The sequence below is a fragment of the Solanum dulcamara genome, chromosome 8 (assembly GCF_947179165.1).
Source record: "Solanum dulcamara chromosome 8, daSolDulc1.2, whole genome shotgun sequence".
Taxonomy (NCBI): Eukaryota; Viridiplantae; Streptophyta; class Magnoliopsida; order Solanales; family Solanaceae; genus Solanum; species Solanum dulcamara.
Window position 1 is genome coordinate 1215535 of NC_077244.1, and position 17351 is coordinate 1232885.

Genomic DNA, 17351 nt, shown 5'->3' on the forward strand with positions numbered 1-17351 from the left:
CGTCCTGTCCGTCCACCAAAGCCCAATGATGGCACTGGCAATACAGATTCATTATCATCATCTAATCTGTCTAGTCCGCCCAACATTTAACGAATTGGGTGAAATAATCCTACCACGACCCATTAAGTTGCCTAAACCTTACTCGTCGTCTTGACCCTATTTTATTTGGAAAACCTATATTGTATCTGTCCATAAAAATAATAGTCAGCGAATATGTATTTTCTTCTTTTCTCATAATGTACTAATTTTTTTATTTTATTTTATTGTCAAACAGTTGAATTAGCTTGATATTGTTTCTTGTTTTTTTTTTTCCATGGCAGAAACATTATATTGACAAATATGTTTAACATGTAGGGATAATCTTAGAGAACTTTCCTCAAACTTGGCCTCGCTTCTTTGTGGTTTGAAATATTATATTTATCTCTTTTATTTTAATTTTTTTAACAAAACTTTTAATATTTTTATTATTAATATAAAAAAATTAGAATCTGACTAATTCACCCTTCTAATATATTTTTTATTTAATTCAATTTTATATCCTGATTTATAAAATTAATAAAAAAGATACATTTAAACAGGTAAATTAGTCTGATTACAATCTTATATATTAATAATAAATAGATTAAAAGTTTTGTTAAGAAAATCAAAACAAGGGAGGTAAATGTAATATTACAAATTACAAGGGAGGTCAGTGTTACGAGGCCAAATCTGAGGGGATGTCTCTCAAATTATCCTTAATACGTGTCATATTGTGCCTACAAACTGTAAAAAGATCTCTCAATCGACGTTAACTGTTAGTTTTGTTTACCTGTTGAAAATTTAAAATAAAATAATATACTTAATTTGTTATTGAAAAATACATTTATTTTATTTTGGTAAACTTTAAGAAATTATATAATTTTTGTTAACAGATAAAAATATTTACATCACATAATTGGAGTATTTATGCCATGAGTTGTACCTTGTAAAGTTGTTAACCAAAACCATATAAGTATTTTATGTTTATTCTTCAAAGTCAAATAAGATGCTACCAATAATATTTATAGGTACTATATTATGCTCGTGATTGTATATCCATTTCCATCACTTCATTTATGAACAAAAAATAAAGGTCAAAGCTTATAAGATTATGGGTTCTATACCACATATTATTTTATTTCGATTATCATATTATTTGTTATTGTTGGTGTTTCGATATGCATAATTATCAACATGGCTTCTTCTTCTTCTTCTTTTTTGGGTAAGAAAAGATAATTATATTAATACTTAATATGCATCATTACAAGAGAGTGGCAGTGCTATACTGTTGTTAGTGTTTGGGGGTAGAACAATACTATTACTATTACAAAAAATTGTGTCACAAGGTGACTTTGTTAGTCTAACAAAAAAAGTTCCAGTCTTGTCTGTTTCTATCTTCTCCAAGACAAACATCGATGCGACAATTTGGTACCCTCCTTCGCAAGTGCATCCGCCACTCTATTTGTGGGATTACGACGGATATAATGTTGTTTTATATTTGAACCTATATCTATACACAATATCTTTCTATTTGTTTGATTTGATTCGGAGTACGAGCGTCGAAATAACTTATATTCAATGTGAATTCGAACATAAAATCTTCAATTTATATAGTTTTTTTTACATATTTAGAAATTACATAAACGAATTATAAGTCACGATCAAAGAAAATATTCTTTGTTTTTCCAAATAGTAACTAATTAAGACAAATAAATTGAAATAACTAGTATCTATTAAAAGAATTTTTTAGCACGAACATAAAATTTATGTCAAAATTACTGAGTTCTGTCTAATCCGTTACCAACACTATGCCTCTGCATCCCTTTGTGTACTCTAACTAAAACAAATAAATTGAAACGAAATGAGTACCTATTATATGAATTCTTTTAGCACGAACATAAAATTTACTTGAAGATTACTGAGTTCTGTTGAACCCGTAACCAACACTATAATTCCCTTGTGACAACCAGACAAACGGTTGAATATTTAAACAGTTCATGGACATCACGTACCGTGTCACCTCAATTTGTCCTTAAAAGTTTGTTGGTGCAACTCACGTTCACATTTTTTTAAAAATTATTTTTTGCATTAATTATCATATCTTAAATATGTGGATGAACCAAATATTCACACATATCTTGTCTAAATATTTTTGAATTTTGAGGGGAAAAAACATTAGTATTTCATTTTTGAATGATGAAATTTGAAGACTTCTTGATGCAGCCAAGTGATGAGAAACAGAAAAAAAATACTTCTCGAAGAAGAGGTAATAATTATATTAATATTGTCTATTGTTCGAATTTTTCAAAATTGTAGTCATACACTCGTGGCTGACACACACCTATTGATATTTTTGAATGTTCGTATTGTTTAATAGGTTGAGGAATTGCGAGAAGAATTAGATGGGCAACTTCAATTGAAAACAGTTTTGCAATATGCATTACAAAGACCAAATGTTGGCCCTTTTCCTTGCCTCTCCACCCTCCCTCGTCGGGTACGTAAATATATATCTTCTGCTTTTTTCACTATCAGAAAATCATTAATTTTTTAAGGAAGTTTTCTGAAGAAATCCGTTAGACATTTGGCTCATTGATGACGTTTCTGACGACTTTTCCATCTGAAACCCCTTACCGACAAGTCAATTTTCAACATATTCCATCAGAAATTTTCGTTAAAAAATTAGCGTTTTTCTTGTAGTGTTTTTTGTTTAGTTTGATTTTTTGGATAGAGATAATCAAATATACGCTTAAGACCAAATTGTGTGAATGTTGTAGGGTATGTATACATATATCATCTGTTTCTTTTACTATCAGAAAATCGCTAATTTTCAATAAAAATTGGTTCATCGATAACGTTTCCAATGCCTTTTTTATTTGAAATCTCTTACCAACGAGCCAATTTCCCACGAAAATGTCCGTAAAAAATTAGCGATCTTTTGATAGTGTTTCTTCGTAAGTTTGAATTTTTTGGATAGAAATAGTCAAATAGATACTTAAGACCAAATTGTATGAATGCTGGAGGGCATAGATATATATATCTTCTGATTATTTTTTTTACTATCAGAAAATCACTAATTTTTTTTATGAAAATCGACTCGTCGATAATGTTTCCAATGGCTAGCGATTTTCTGGTACTGTTTTTTCTCTAATTTGCAATTTTGGATAGATAGATAGATACTCTAATGCAAAAACGTCAAAAAAAAAGAAAATTATAAAAACCGTCTAACCTTTCAAGCTTCTCTATGTTTGTTGAAATTCTCGTAGACTTTAAATTCTGAATCCATCACTGCAGGTTCAACATCTACTAGAAGAAGTGGTTATGGCGGAGGAAGAAATAGCTTGGCTAGAGAGAAAAGTCGACGTACTAAAGCTAAAGTTGTACAAAGAGAAGGAGTTAGCCGAAAAATGGGAAATGTTGCAACTTAAACAAGTGCAGCATCAACGACTGATTTCAAAGCAATTACCGCCTCCTCGCCCTGTACTCAAAGATGTTGAACTCCCTATGGCCTCGAGATCAAGTAACTATCAACAACTTAGAAAACAATATCGAATTCGAAAAGAAAGAAGAGCCTCTGTTGGTGCCTCCATGGACTTACACACCCCAATTGATCTTACCACCGGTAAGACAACTTATTCTTAGGAAAGTTACATATTTGACCGCTCGTATAAAATAATTACAACTACTAGCCATATTTTTCTTTATTTTTGTTGATGTACACGTCACCAAACTCCAATTTTTGTTAATGCACTTGTCACCAACATTCAATTTTGTTGATGCATTTGTCATCAACTCCAAATTTGTTTTTGTTTTTGATGAGTTTTTTTTGCCTTTTCGTTATATTTGCAATTTTTTTCATGCATATATCATTAGTCTATCGATATTGGTCTGTCGGGGGACACACATTGACTGGCATTGCCTGCCTGTACGAGAAGCTATTGAGTCTTTTTCAAGATCAGACAGGCTCTGATATCTGTTTGACAAAAAAAAATTATTCAAAATTTCTCTTAAAAGCTAGTAGCATCCAAAAATATTAACATTTTTATTATTATTTTTGTCGCGGAATTAAGCAGAGGAAATAATTGAGAGTAGCTCCAGAAGTTCAAGAAGCTGGAGCAGACACCACAATCAATCAATAGATATAGAAATGGAAAACAATACGCCAAATAAGCTATCGGAAGAAGTACTCAAATGCTTAATAAGTATATATCTCAAGTTAAACAAGGCATCATTGGAAAGTAAAGGTTCATCTACTTCTATTGTAAAACAATCTATAATTTCATCCAAGAAATCCAAAAGCAGCTTCATATGTAGCAAAACTTGTACATCAGCTCCTGTTGATGCTCCAACGTTCGCCATCAACGATTACGCATCTAATCTTGATCCTTATGGGATCTTGTTAGACATTGATGGAAGCCATACAGAGATTGGATCATACAAGAATTTCATCCAAGTCTCAAGAACTTCTTTCAACACAAGCCATATATCTGAATGTCTTCCCCAGATGGGAAAGTTGAGGTACTTTTTTCAAATTTCACTATAAAAGAATTGGAAATAGCTATGAATTCGGTCATTAATCTGTCACTAAATTGCTCGTAGCTAACATATTCTTTTGATAATCCATGGCTAACATGTCACTAAATTGCCCACAACTAACATATTCCTTTGCTAATATGTCGCTAAATTGCTCGCAACTAGCTAACATATTGTTTTGATAATTTATCGCTAAATTGCTAGTAGCTAAACTTTTTTTGATAATTTGTCGCTAAATTGCTCGCAACTAATATATTCTTTTGATAATTTATCGCTAAATTGCTAGTAGCTAAACTTTTTTTGATAATTTGTCGCTAAATTGCTCGCAACTAATATATTCTTTTGATAATTTGTCACTAAATTGCTTGTAGCTAAACTCTTTTTGATAATTTATCGCTAAATTGCTCGCAACTAATATATTCTTTTGATAATTTATCGCTAAATTGCTCGCAACTAATATGTTTTGTTGATAATTTGTCACTAAATTGCTCGTAGCTATACATTTTCTTTTGATCATTGCTTGCAGCTAACAATTTTTTTTTGATAATTTGTCGGTAAATTGCCCTTAGTTACTATATTCTTTTGATAATATCTCGCTAAATTGCTCGTAACTAATATATATTTTTGATAATAATTTGTCTCTATACATTGCTAAACAAAGAATAACGATGATTTTATTGTTTAGCTAAGGAATTTGTCTGTTTCTAATTCCTGTTCTTTTAGTAATTAAAGATTTCTTCATTACTCCCTTCAAAAAATAGTAATTAATTGAAATTGCCTTTTCTAATAATTCTTTCTTTCTCCTCTGAAATTTTTTAGGACTATGGTGCAAAAAATTAGCAATATGGACATAACTTGCTTGACATACAAGCAAAAGTTGGCATTCTGGATCAATATCTATAATATCTGCATAATGAATGTACTGTAAGACATGTTAAGCCTTTTTTCTAGTCAAAAAGAAAAAAAATTAAATAGCTAGATAAAAACTCCGTGTTTGTGGGAGCTAGGAAGAATAAAATAGTCTTGATGCGCATAAATTGACCTGCATATTGATGATACGACTCATTGTTTATGCTAAATCCAGGCATTTTTACAACATGGTTTGCCCTCTACAGAGGAGGAACAATTGTCTCTCGTAAATAAGGTATGCACATTGTTTATTTCACTCGAAATAAATGGAATTACCTACAAACTTCCTCTCTAATCTGTCGCAAAATAGCTCGTAGCTAACAATTTTTTTAATATTATACATGTTAGTGATGGATTTTGCTCAATTTAATAGTACTTAATTCAAACATTTTAGTCTTTAACTTTGTAACGGTGGAGTTAGATGAATCAAGATGGTACTTAGATACAAATACACACTACAAAAAATTAGAATTAGTTACGAACTTTGTCTCTAATAATCTGTTATTAAAAATAACTCTAGCTAATAATTATTTTTTTTTGATAATCTTTCGGTAAACCATCGTTAAATAGAATTAACAACAAATTTTCCTATTTAGCTACATAATTTGTTTGTTGCTAATTTTATGACATGCTTGCGTTTTTGGCAGGCTGCGATAAATGTTGGTGGTATTGTACTTAACGCGTTAGCTATCGAACATTTCATTCTTAGGCATCCAAGGGACATTGAAGATGTGAGTACATATATAGCTCTAGATAACTAAACCGAAACAAGTTAATTTCTCAGATGGTCACTGAACCAATAGATCTTATCTCAAAAAGTTACTATATGAGATAATGACTATTAGTTGAATGACTATATGAGAAATCGACTCTAAATTAAGCTTACACGATACTCACATTTTTATTAGTTTTCATATTCAATTATTGATTTTGGATTTAAAGGGACTGAATGATGATAATGAAAGAATTTTGAGGAATGCTTATGGTCTTGAGTATCCAGAACCTAATGTAACATTTTCACTATGTCGAGGAAGTTGGTCTTCACCTGCAGTAAGTTCATTGCGATTCATGTGATACTCTTTTTTTTTAGTCGATTCAATGACATATTTTTATATTTAGTAATAAAGAATTTGACTTTATATTTTTCGTTTTATCTTTAATGAGATGATTTATAATCACATAAACATTTTTTAAAAAAATTGAGAAAATGGTCCCTTAAGTTTGAGGGTAGGTACAAAATAGTCCCTTAAGTATGTGATAAACAATTTTGGTCCTTTGAATTTGTCAAAAGTTATAGTCTCGGTCAAAAAATGAACAATTTATGTTGGTTAGTTTTGACGAAAATATTAGGGGAACAAAAATGAACCATAAACGCCAAGAAGAAAGTCTAATCAAATTCTAAAATATACCATACATAAAATTAACTAGACTCTAAAAAGATATAACAAAAAATTAATAGAAATTACACCTCAAATAGTTGCACTAGAATCAAGAATTAAAAACAATAGTAGAAATTAATGTCAGAGTTCGATAAATATTTGAAAGTAGACTAAAAGTGTTATTTTTTGACAAATTTAAAGGACTAAAACTGTTCAGTATATACTGAAATGACTATTTCGAACCTATCCTTAAACTTAAGGGATCATTAAATTTCAAAAATCTTTCTTTAATTTCAATCTTAAATACTGAGTTCAATCAAACATGTTCATTCATGGTGATATTGTGTTGTTGCAGCTAAGGATCTACAGACCAGATGAAGTCGCGAACGAGTTAGAGAGAGCAAAAATGGAGTATTTGGAAGCTTCAGTTGGAGTGACAAGTAAGAAGAAGATAATGGTGCCCAAGCTAATGCAATGGCACATGAAAGACTTTGCAGATGATATGGAGTCGCTAGTCGAATGGATATATAGCCAATTATCAAGCTCGTGCTCTCTGAAAAAATCCATGATGGATTGCCTTGGCGCGGGGGAGAAGACATCACTATCACTTGCTAAGATGATAGAGGTTCAACCTTACGCCTCAGAATTTCGATACTTGCTCCCCCTATGAACATAAAAATTGTTAGGAAAAAGTCTCATTTATCTACAGTTGATGAACGTCTATAATCTTTGAATTATGAAATTTATTTGTTTTTCAGGTCTGAATTATAATCATTCAGACTTGAAATCCTCAAAAAGGAAAATAGAAGTGTTCAACCTTTTGCCTTGTAATTATGATACTTGCTTGTTGCCCCCTCCCCCCCCCCCCCCAACACCCAAGAACATAACAACCAATCGAAAAAAGTTTCATTTGTTTGCAGATAATATACGTTTTAATCTTAATAATTTAGATCTCAATTATTAAGTTTGTTTATTTTTTATTTTTTTATTTTAATCATTCAAACCTAAAACCTTCAAAAAGAAAAATGAAAGTGTTCACCTTATGCGTCATAATTTCGATACTTGCTACCCCTTGTGAACATAATAACAGTCGAAAAATGGTTTATTTGTTCGCAATTAATGAACTATTCTAATCATAATTTCATTAAGTTTATTTATTTTTCAAGACTGAATTTTAATTATTCAGATCATCTTAACACTATTTTGTACACTTTATTTTGATTTTTTACATGTTAATGCATTTTTATTTGTTCGATGTTAATTTGTATATTTATTTTTGCTTAATCTAAAAAGAAAAAAGAAGAGAATAATCCCATAAAAGATGTACTTATCTACTAATAAAGGAAGATTAAACAACACCAACGAATTACAATTTACAAAAGTCTAGTGGCATATGTATTTATTTAATAGAGTCATTAGAATTTTGTTAACAACAAACTTAAGTAAATACTTAATAATCTTAGACGGGTTATATTATTATTATTATTATTAATAATAATAATAATAATAAATATTTGTATTCATGCGCTTTGTAAGTGTATCAATATGTAAATAATATCTCAATCTAATTATATTCGCAAAGATAATAAGTGTATTCGTGCATATTTAACTATCTATTATTAAGAAAATCATATTGTTATATTGTGTAATCCTTTTAAACTATTGTTATCTTAAAGTGTATTCGCACATATCTGTTATAAAAATACGTACAAATTTCTCGAGATTGTTTTTACATTTTTGTATAGTGTATCACGATTTAATATTTCAATGTAAACTCCACGTAGTCAATGGTCAAAACGTTTAATACCATCACAAAACATGCGAGACTTTATTGTTAATTATAAAAAGTCATATATCATGACTCAAATAGTTATTCTCTCCGTTTTGAAAAGAATGTCCTATTTTCGTTTTTAATCTGTTTTAAAAACATGATGCATTACCTTTTTTGGCAATACTTTAATTTTAATTTTTCACGTGACATATTTAAGGATATATAATTAAAAGGCATTTTGGTATATTTGACATATCTTTAATTTAGGACCATAAAATTATTTTTTTTAATCTTTCTTAAATTCCGTGCCAAACTTCTATTGCCTCTCCTCACCCTGATATTGGGAACATTGTAGAGGTTCTTGATGAAATGAAAACTTCATTCAAAAAACTTCAACCTATTTATCTACCACACCTCCGAGACATTCCCTTGGAATTAGGAATGTCATGGGAACCAACTTGGAAGAGTACCCCCTTATTAGACAATTTCGTTATATCTTTCTTTTCATTTTCTTTTATTTTTCTAAATAATTAGAACTTATTGTTGAAGATAAAGTCAAGTTGAAGATCACTTTTGACCGCTTTAATTTTTTTTTTTTTGTTCAACTAGATTTTAAAACTAGTAATTTCTATTTCTTTGGAAATTTTGTGAAAGATTCCTGTGAAAAGTTTCATTAACGCGGAATTCGTGTCGAGTAGACCTTGTTGTTGTGAGAATTCTTAATTCATGAGTTGTAGGGAGGGATTTATGTCACCTTTCATCAAAGTCAAAGCAAAGAATCATTTTTCTATCCTTCGAGGCTCCGGGATAAAGATACAATTTTTCAGAAAAATTGTTAAAATTTAAGAGTACACTTGTGTATATGAATAAATTTTTTGTAATTGGACTTCTTTCCTATCACAAAATCTATGATTTCCCATCAAAGTTCAGTTATGAATTCGCGTTTAGCCACTTTTAATGTGAAAATAAAATTACAACAAAATTATTCCTAGCTAAAATACGGAAAACACCCAAAAAATACTTTAATGTTCAATTTATTTATTTTTTACTCTTGAGCATAAGACACGTTCAATTTCAAGAATTTTTTTTGTAAACCCTAATAGTCAATGGTCAAAATTCTTGCATGAACTTGAAAACTTGGACATTTTTTTTTGAAGTCTTTCTAACACGTTAATTATTTCATAGGTTATAAATATGCAGCCAATTTCAATAACCATAACATCACCATAATCACAATCCTCATTCATTATATTATAATTCCAACAATATCAACAATGAGATCACAAAGTAACATTTTAGGTTCTATAATATTATTGTTTTTGCTTTTTCTAAGCGCTACACGGAACGAAGCTACTCGAATTCTTTTACATAATGAAAACAAAGTTGTAATTCAGGCAACAAATGAACGCCTTTTGTTGTCATCTCTCCAATGGGATTCCATTCGGCGGCAGTCTCCTAATGGTGGCACCAACTCTCTCTTTCCTGATATGACAAGTCAGATATCAGAAAGGAACCTTGCAAATCATAAAATGACAAATAAATACCTTTTGTTGTCATCTTTTCAATCGAAACCACCTGTGCCGTCGCCATCTCCCAATCCTGGAACCAACGTTCCGCATTCGGCTAGCACGACAAGTCAGATATTAGAAAGGAACTTTGCAGGCCGTAAAACCACAAACAAATACCTTTTGTTGTCATCTCTTCAAGTGAAACCACCCATCCAGCCGCCATCTCCCAATAATGGCTTCAACGCTCCAGCTTCTACTGGCATGACAAGTCAGATATTAGAAAAGAACTTTGCAGGTCGTCGTAAAACCACAAATAAATACCCTTTGTTGTCATCTCTTCAATGGAAACCACCTGTCCCGACACCATCTTCCAATGGTGGTTCCAACATTCCAGCTTCTACTGATATGACAAGTCAGATATTAGAAAGGAAATTTGCAGGTCGTAAAACCACAAATAAATACCTTTTGTTGTCATCTCTTCAAGTGAAACCACCCATCCCGCCGCCATCTCCCAATAATGGCTTCAACGCTCCAGCTTCTACTGGCATGACAAGTCAGTTATTAGAAAGGAATTTTGCTAGTCGTAAAACCACAAATAAATACCTTTTGTTGTCGTCTCTTCAATGGAAACCACCTGTCCCGCCACCATCTTCCAATGGTGGTTCCAACGTTCCAGCTTCTACTGCCATGACAAGTCAGATATCAGAAAGGAAATTTGCAGGTCGTAAAACCACAAATAAATACCTTTTGTTGTCATCTCTTCAATTGAAACCACCCATCCTGTCGCCAGCTCCCAATCCTGGCACCAACGTTCCGCGTTCTACTAATATGACAAGTCAGATATTAGAAAGGAACTTTGCAGGTCGTCGTAAAACCACAAATAAATACCTGTTGTTGTCATCTCAATGGAAACGACCTGTCCCGCCGCCATCTCCCAATCATGGCTCCAACGTTCGAGCTTCTACTGGAATGACAAGTCAAATATCAGAAAGGAACTTTGCAGTTCGTAAAGAGGTTGCTCATCCTCCAACTGAATATCCACAATCGTATAAGGTCCCTTTTGTTATGGCTACTAATTGAAAAAATATATTTAGTGGCAACTATGGAGCAGTATTAATCCATTCTTTTTAGGACATAATTCTAAAGACTACATAATTGTGTACTCCTTCTCCATTTTCTGGTTTTGATTTTTGCTTCATGGGCCATGATTGACCCTAGTTTATTTTCCCATACTATAGTATGATGGAAATTCTTAATTGTACTTTTTGTAACCTCTTTGAAATATTGATCATCATATAAATCCAAATTAAATTTGATTATTTGAAAATGTGTGTGTGCCTACACTATTAAGCATTAGCAAATCCCCCGGAAATGGAAAAAATTCAATATTGCAAGTTAATACAGATATCAAATATCGAGTTAGAAAAAAAAACATTAGCAGTAACGTACACATAATTTTACTTAAGGGGATATCTTATATATTAGTATCACAATTCATTTACTTTATGAGTGAATTTAGTTCAAGAATAGTGTTTTGAAGGCTTTGAGCTATATATAGAGCAAATGACACATGGGAGTTGGAACATATATATAATAAAGTTTTTATTTATTATTTCTATATTCTTGGAGTGCTATTTACTAAATAATACTCGTACTAAATTCAACAAATACCAGAAAACTTGCTAAGAAATTAAAACAGATATTTTATTATTATCAAAGTTATAAATTACAATATTGATTTTACATAAAATTAAACATCTTCACATCTAAAACAGAATCCATTTTTGGCTGCAACATTATCATCTAATTTATGACATTTTAAAATATTAATTTAGTACAAAATATTTTGAATTTATTACTAATTTATATTTTGCGTTGAAAACTTAAGAGAATTCCTTTGTTAAATTAAACGAGATTAGAAATGTTGTTATTGTTGTTGTTGTTGATTCTGATGCTGAGCGAGCAAGCTCACATAGACGGAAATTGTTGACTAAGGAGTTAGTTAGTCAAGCTACCATGGTTAGTTAAACTAACTAAGTTGTTAGGAAGTTGTTAGAAGGTAGTTAGAAGTAGTTAGTGGAGTACTTATACACAATACACCATAAGTACATACAATATATACATGTATGAATAAGAAAATAAGAGAACTGAAATATACTGATATTTTTTCTTCTCTCTTCTTTCTTCCTTTTCTCTCCTCCTTTCTTCTCTTCTTTTCTCTTCCTTCAAGGTCTGCTTGCTTTTAACCTCCATCAATGGAGATTTAATATGGTATTAGAGCCAGCACTACGTCCTACAGTGCAGTGTACTCGATTGCTGAGATTCGAAGCCAAGGAGAAGTAGAATCGATAGTCAGCAGCTAAGAAAAAAAGCAAGTCTCAAAGCTGTGAAGCAATGGCCATTACAGCTGAGTTTGAAGCTGGATCTATGGAAACCAACAACCTAAACACAAACACCACCATTGAAGCAGTACGATTCAGTACTCCGGTGATAGATCACAATTATCCGCTTTACCTTCAACCTAATGGCACTCCAGGAAGCTCTCTAATCTCTTTGCAACTCACCGGATCAGAAAACTATGCAATCTGGAGTAGGTCCATATGTATTGGACTACTATGTAAGAGTAAACTGGGGTTTGTTGACGGTTGATTTCCTAAATCGAAATTTGGCCCTGAGTACTTTGATATTTGGGGAAAATGCAATGTTGTTGTTTTATCCTGGATTATGAATGCTGTGAGACCAAGCCTGCTCAGTGTAGTGTATGGTGATGACGCTCACAAAGTGTAGTGTGATTTAAAGGAGAGGTTTGACAAGATTAATGGTGCACATGTGTTTCATCTTCATAAGGAGATTCACAGCCTAAGCCAGGGAACTCTGTCAGTGACTGACTACTACACTACACTTAAGAGTCTATGGAATGAGTTTGACTCCATCATGCCTTGTCCAGGATGCTCCTGTGATGAGTCCAGGAAATTCAAAGAACATTATGAGTATCAAAGACTACTTCAGTTTTTAATGGGATTGAATGAGTCCTACTCAGCTGCTCGAGGGCAAATTCTGCTTCCGACTCCTACTCCCAATCTAAACAAAGCCTGCTTACTCATTTTAGATCATAAAAGTCAAAGAAATCTGATCCATACAAGTTCGGATGCTGCTCTTCATAGGGATATTGAAAGTACAACTCTGTTCAGTCAGAAAACTTATAAACATGAGAGTGGTAATTTTGGACATCAACAAGGAGATGGTGATGGTCATCCATATAGAGGACATTATGACTCTCAATACAAGTCATAGTCCCAGAAGCCTCAGAAAGTTGTGTGTGAAAGGTGTGGATATAGGGGACATACTAAGGAGCAATGCTTCAAAGTTAAAGGCTATCCTGTTGGGTGGAGATCAAAGAAGAAAGGTGGAGGCACCAGCTCCTATGCCAATCAAATTGAAGTCTCTCAACCTGTTGACAATGCCACTTTTACTCTGAATCCTCCGTCTCCAACAACTTTCTTCACACAAGATGAATAGCAGCAGATCATTTAGATGTTGGCAAAAGAAAGTGAAAATTTAGGGGAGTACTCAGCTAAAGAAGCTACTGCAGGTAGTACCTTGTCTGCCTTAGTCTCCAAATATGTGCCTATAGATTGGATAGTTGATACTAGAGCCACAGATCATATGACAGCTAGTCTTGATGTGCTTGATACAGTTCAACCTGTGCCTAATTTTGAGAGGAGAGAAGTTCACCTCCCTACTGGTAATGTAACATCAGTTTCACACACTAGGAGAACAAAAGTACTTGGTAGTAAAAGTATTAGTAATATGCTGTTTGTTCCAGATTTCAAGTGTAACTTACTGTCTGTGTCACAACTTACCAAAGAACTTCAGTGTATGGCAGCTTTCTTTCCTGATTTTTGTATTTTTTAGGATCTCTCCAATGGATTGGTTAGGGGGATTGGTAGAGAAGATCAAGGCCTCTACATCCTCAAGGAAAGTCTCATCAACTCAGTCCCAGTTTTCCTCCCTCAGCACATTCAACAAATACTTCCTCTGCTCCATTAAGTCAATCTGAATCTATTTTCTTGTGGCATAGAATATTAGGTCATGCTCCTATAGACATAATAAATAAGTCCACTGGTCTTGATATTGTACATACCACTGTGCATTTACCTTGTACTGTCTGCCTCTTAGCTATACAAACTAAGCTCCTTTTTCCAGCTAGCTCTCATGTTTCTAAATCTATATTTAAACTTGTTCATTGTGATATTTGGGGTCCTTACAGAGTACCAACTCATTCTGGAATGAAATACTTTATTACTATAGTAGATGACTTTTCCAAATTTACTTGGTTATTTCTCATTACCTCTAAAGCTGATACTATAGTAGTGTTGAGAAAGTTTTTTGCACAAGTTCACAACCTCTTCTCTACTACTGTTAAAATTTTTAGGACTGATAATGGTAGTGAGTTTCTCAGTCATGATTTCCAATCTTTACTATCTACTCTTGGTATCCTTCATTAGAGTACATGTATCTATACACCTCAACAAAATGGTGCTGCTGAAAGGAAACATAAAACTATCCTAGATATGGCTAGAGCAATCAGATTTCAAGCTAGCATTCCTTTGAAATTCTGGGGTGAGTGTGTCACCACTGCTGTCTACATCATTAACATACTTCCCTCCAAACTTCTTCATTATAAATCTCCCTTTGAATTGCTACATTCATCACCCCCTTCTCTCTCACATATAAGAACTTTTGGCTGCTTATGCTATGCTGCCTGTCCAAAGATCTTAGATAAATTTGCACCTAGAGCCATTCTTGCAGTCATGATGGGATACTCTCTGTCACAAAAGGGCTATCTATTATATGATTTGCACTCCAAATCTATGTTTGTCAATAGAAATGTAGTGTTCAAGAAAAATGTCTTTCCATTCAAAGACTTGCAAGTCTCTTCTAATCTTGTTTTTCCTATTCTTACTCTACCTACACAAGCTATTGATCCTCCTCCTGTTCCACATTCTCCATCTTCTGTATTATCCCACTCTCCTTCACCTCCTCATAACTCTTGTCCATACCATTCCCCACCCTCCTCAAACCTTCATATTACTCCTCAGACAACTGTTCTTCCTCCTAAGAAGTCTTCTAGACAAACTAAACCTCCCATGTAGCTTCAGGACTTTGTCACTGCACACCATAGCATCTCCTCTTCATATCCCATTTATGTTCATCTATCTTATGCTCATTTTTCCCCACCTTATGTTCATGTTCTGGCTGCCTACTCAGCTATCACTGAACCTACCTCTTATTCTGAAGCCTCTCTTGATCCTAAATGGATCCAGGCTATGAAATTGGAGATTGCTGCTTTGCAGGATAATCATACTTGGAGTGTGGTGGACTTGCCCCCTGGCAAGAAACCTATTGGCTACAAGTGGGTCTATAAGGTGAAGTACAAGGCTTCAGGTGAGGTTGAAAGGTTTAAGGCAAGGCTAGTGGCCAAAGGGTACAACCAACAAGAAGGTCTTGACTATAGTGAGACCTTTAGCCCTGTTACTAAGATGGTTATTGTTAGATCCATTGTTGCTTTTGCTACTTTTAAAGGCTGGTGCATTCACCAAATGGATGTTCACAATGCTTTCCTCAATGGTGATCTCTTGGAGGAGGTATACATGACTATTCTTGCTGGCTTTGTAAGACAGGGGGAGCAGGGTAAAGTCTGCAAACTCCACAAGTCACTCTATGGTCTCAAACAGGCTCCTAGGCAATGGAATTTGAAATTAACAAAAGCTTTGGTACAACTGGGGTTCATTCAGAGCCACTATAACTACTCATTATTCACTAGACAAGTTAAAGGTGACATAGTTATTGTACTAGTCTATGTAGATGACCTCTTAATCACTGGCAACAAGCAAACTCTGATAGATTGCACAAGGAGGGACCTGCAGAAACAATTCAAGATGAAAGATGTAGGAGAACTTAAATTATTTCTAGGAATTGAGGTTGCCAGATCCAGTAAAGGTATACATTTGTCTCAAAGAAAATATGCATTGGAGTTAATAGCTGAAACTAGTCTAAAGGGAGCTAAACCTGCAGCTATACCACTTGAACAAAATCTGAAACTAACATCTGTCAAGTATTATGAAGTTGTTTCTGTAAAAGGGAACATGAAGACCCTGTATTGAAGGATCCTGGCAGATATCAAAGGTTAGTAGGAAGACTTCTCTATCTTACAATGACTAGACCTGATCTTGCATTTTCAGTTTAGAAGTTGAGCCAATATACGCACTGCCCCAAGGAGTCACGCATGGATGCAGCACTCAGGGTGGTCAGATACATTAAAGAAGTTCTAGGCCTTAGACTCTTCATGCCATCAGAAACTACAGAGCAACTCCTTGCCTACTGTGACTTAGATTGGGGAGCATGTCTAGAGACTAGGAGGTCTGTCACGAGATACTTAATCAAATTTGATGGAGCTCTCATCTCTTGGAAGTCTAAGAAACAAGAGACAGTTTCCAGAAGTTCAGCAAAAGCTGAATTCAGGAGCATGGCAAACTGTGCAGCTGAGTTAACTTGGCTGATTGGCTTGTTCAGAGAGCTTGGTGTTCAAGTTGATTTTCTAGTCAGAATGGTGTGTGAAAGCAAGTCGGCAATACAAATTGCAGCAAACCCAATCTTCCATGAAAGGACCAAACACATAGACATAGATTGTCATTTTGTAAAGGAAAAGATATGTCAAGGAACTCTGAAAACTGAATTCACCCACACTGAAGATCAGCTTGCTGATCTACTCACAAAGAGCCTTGGCAAAGCACAACATCAACTACTCCTAAGTGGCTTAGGAGTCATGGATTTGTTTAAACCATGAGCTTGAGGGGGAGTGTTGACTAAGGAGTTAGTTAGTCAAGCTACCATGGTTAGTTAATGGTTAGTTAAACTAACTAAGTTGTTAGAAGGTAGTTAGAAGTAGTTAGTGGAGTACTTATACACAATACACCATAAGTACATACAATATATACATGTATGAATAAGAAAAAATAAGAGAACTGAAATATACTGATATTTTTTCCTCTCTGTTCTTTCTTCCTTTTCTCTCTTCTCTTCCCTTCTCTTCCTTCAAGGTCTGCTTGCTTTAAACCTCCATCAATGGAGATTTAACAGAAATATTGTTCGTAAGCTCACTGCTGATGAATATCTATAAGGATGGCAATAGAGCGGATCAAACCTTGACCTGCTAAGATTTTGACTTTCTTT

The 17351-nt window shown here is 33.5% G+C and overlaps 1 protein-coding gene across 2 annotated transcripts; it reads left to right on the forward strand.

Moving 5' to 3' along the window:
* The first annotated feature begins 2170 nt into the window (after positions 1–2170).
* LOC129899883 (uncharacterized) lies at positions 2171–7722 on the forward strand. Of its 2 annotated transcripts, none has more exons than XM_055974883.1 (9): positions 2171–2284; positions 2396–2512; positions 3310–3637; positions 4086–4533; positions 5368–5467; positions 5633–5692; positions 6105–6188; positions 6400–6507; positions 7192–7722. In XM_055974883.1, exons 1-9 carry the CDS (start codon positions 2249–2251, stop codon positions 7504–7506), a joined length of 1596 nt encoding a protein of 531 aa, XP_055830858.1. In that variant the 5' UTR covers positions 2171–2248; the 3' UTR covers positions 7507–7722. The 2 variants fall into 2 exon arrangements, with proteins under 2 accessions (XP_055830858.1, XP_055830859.1); XM_055974884.1 differs by having other exon boundaries at positions 4089–4533.
* The last annotated feature ends 9629 nt before the right edge of the window (positions 7723–17351 follow it).

Bases quoted from the DNA above. Each gene is read 5' to 3' on its own strand.
- LOC129899883 (XM_055974883.1), top strand. From the start codon at position 2,249: ATGAGAAACAGAAAAAAAATACTTCTCGAAGAAGAG. The intron at 4,534-5,367 runs GTACTTTTTTCA...GAAATTTTTTAG, and splicing joins CCCCAGATGGGAAAGTTGAG to GACTATGGTGCAAAAAATTA. The intron at 6,508-7,191 runs GTAAGTTCATTG...GTGTTGTTGCAG, and splicing joins GAAGTTGGTCTTCACCTGCA to CTAAGGATCTACAGACCAGA.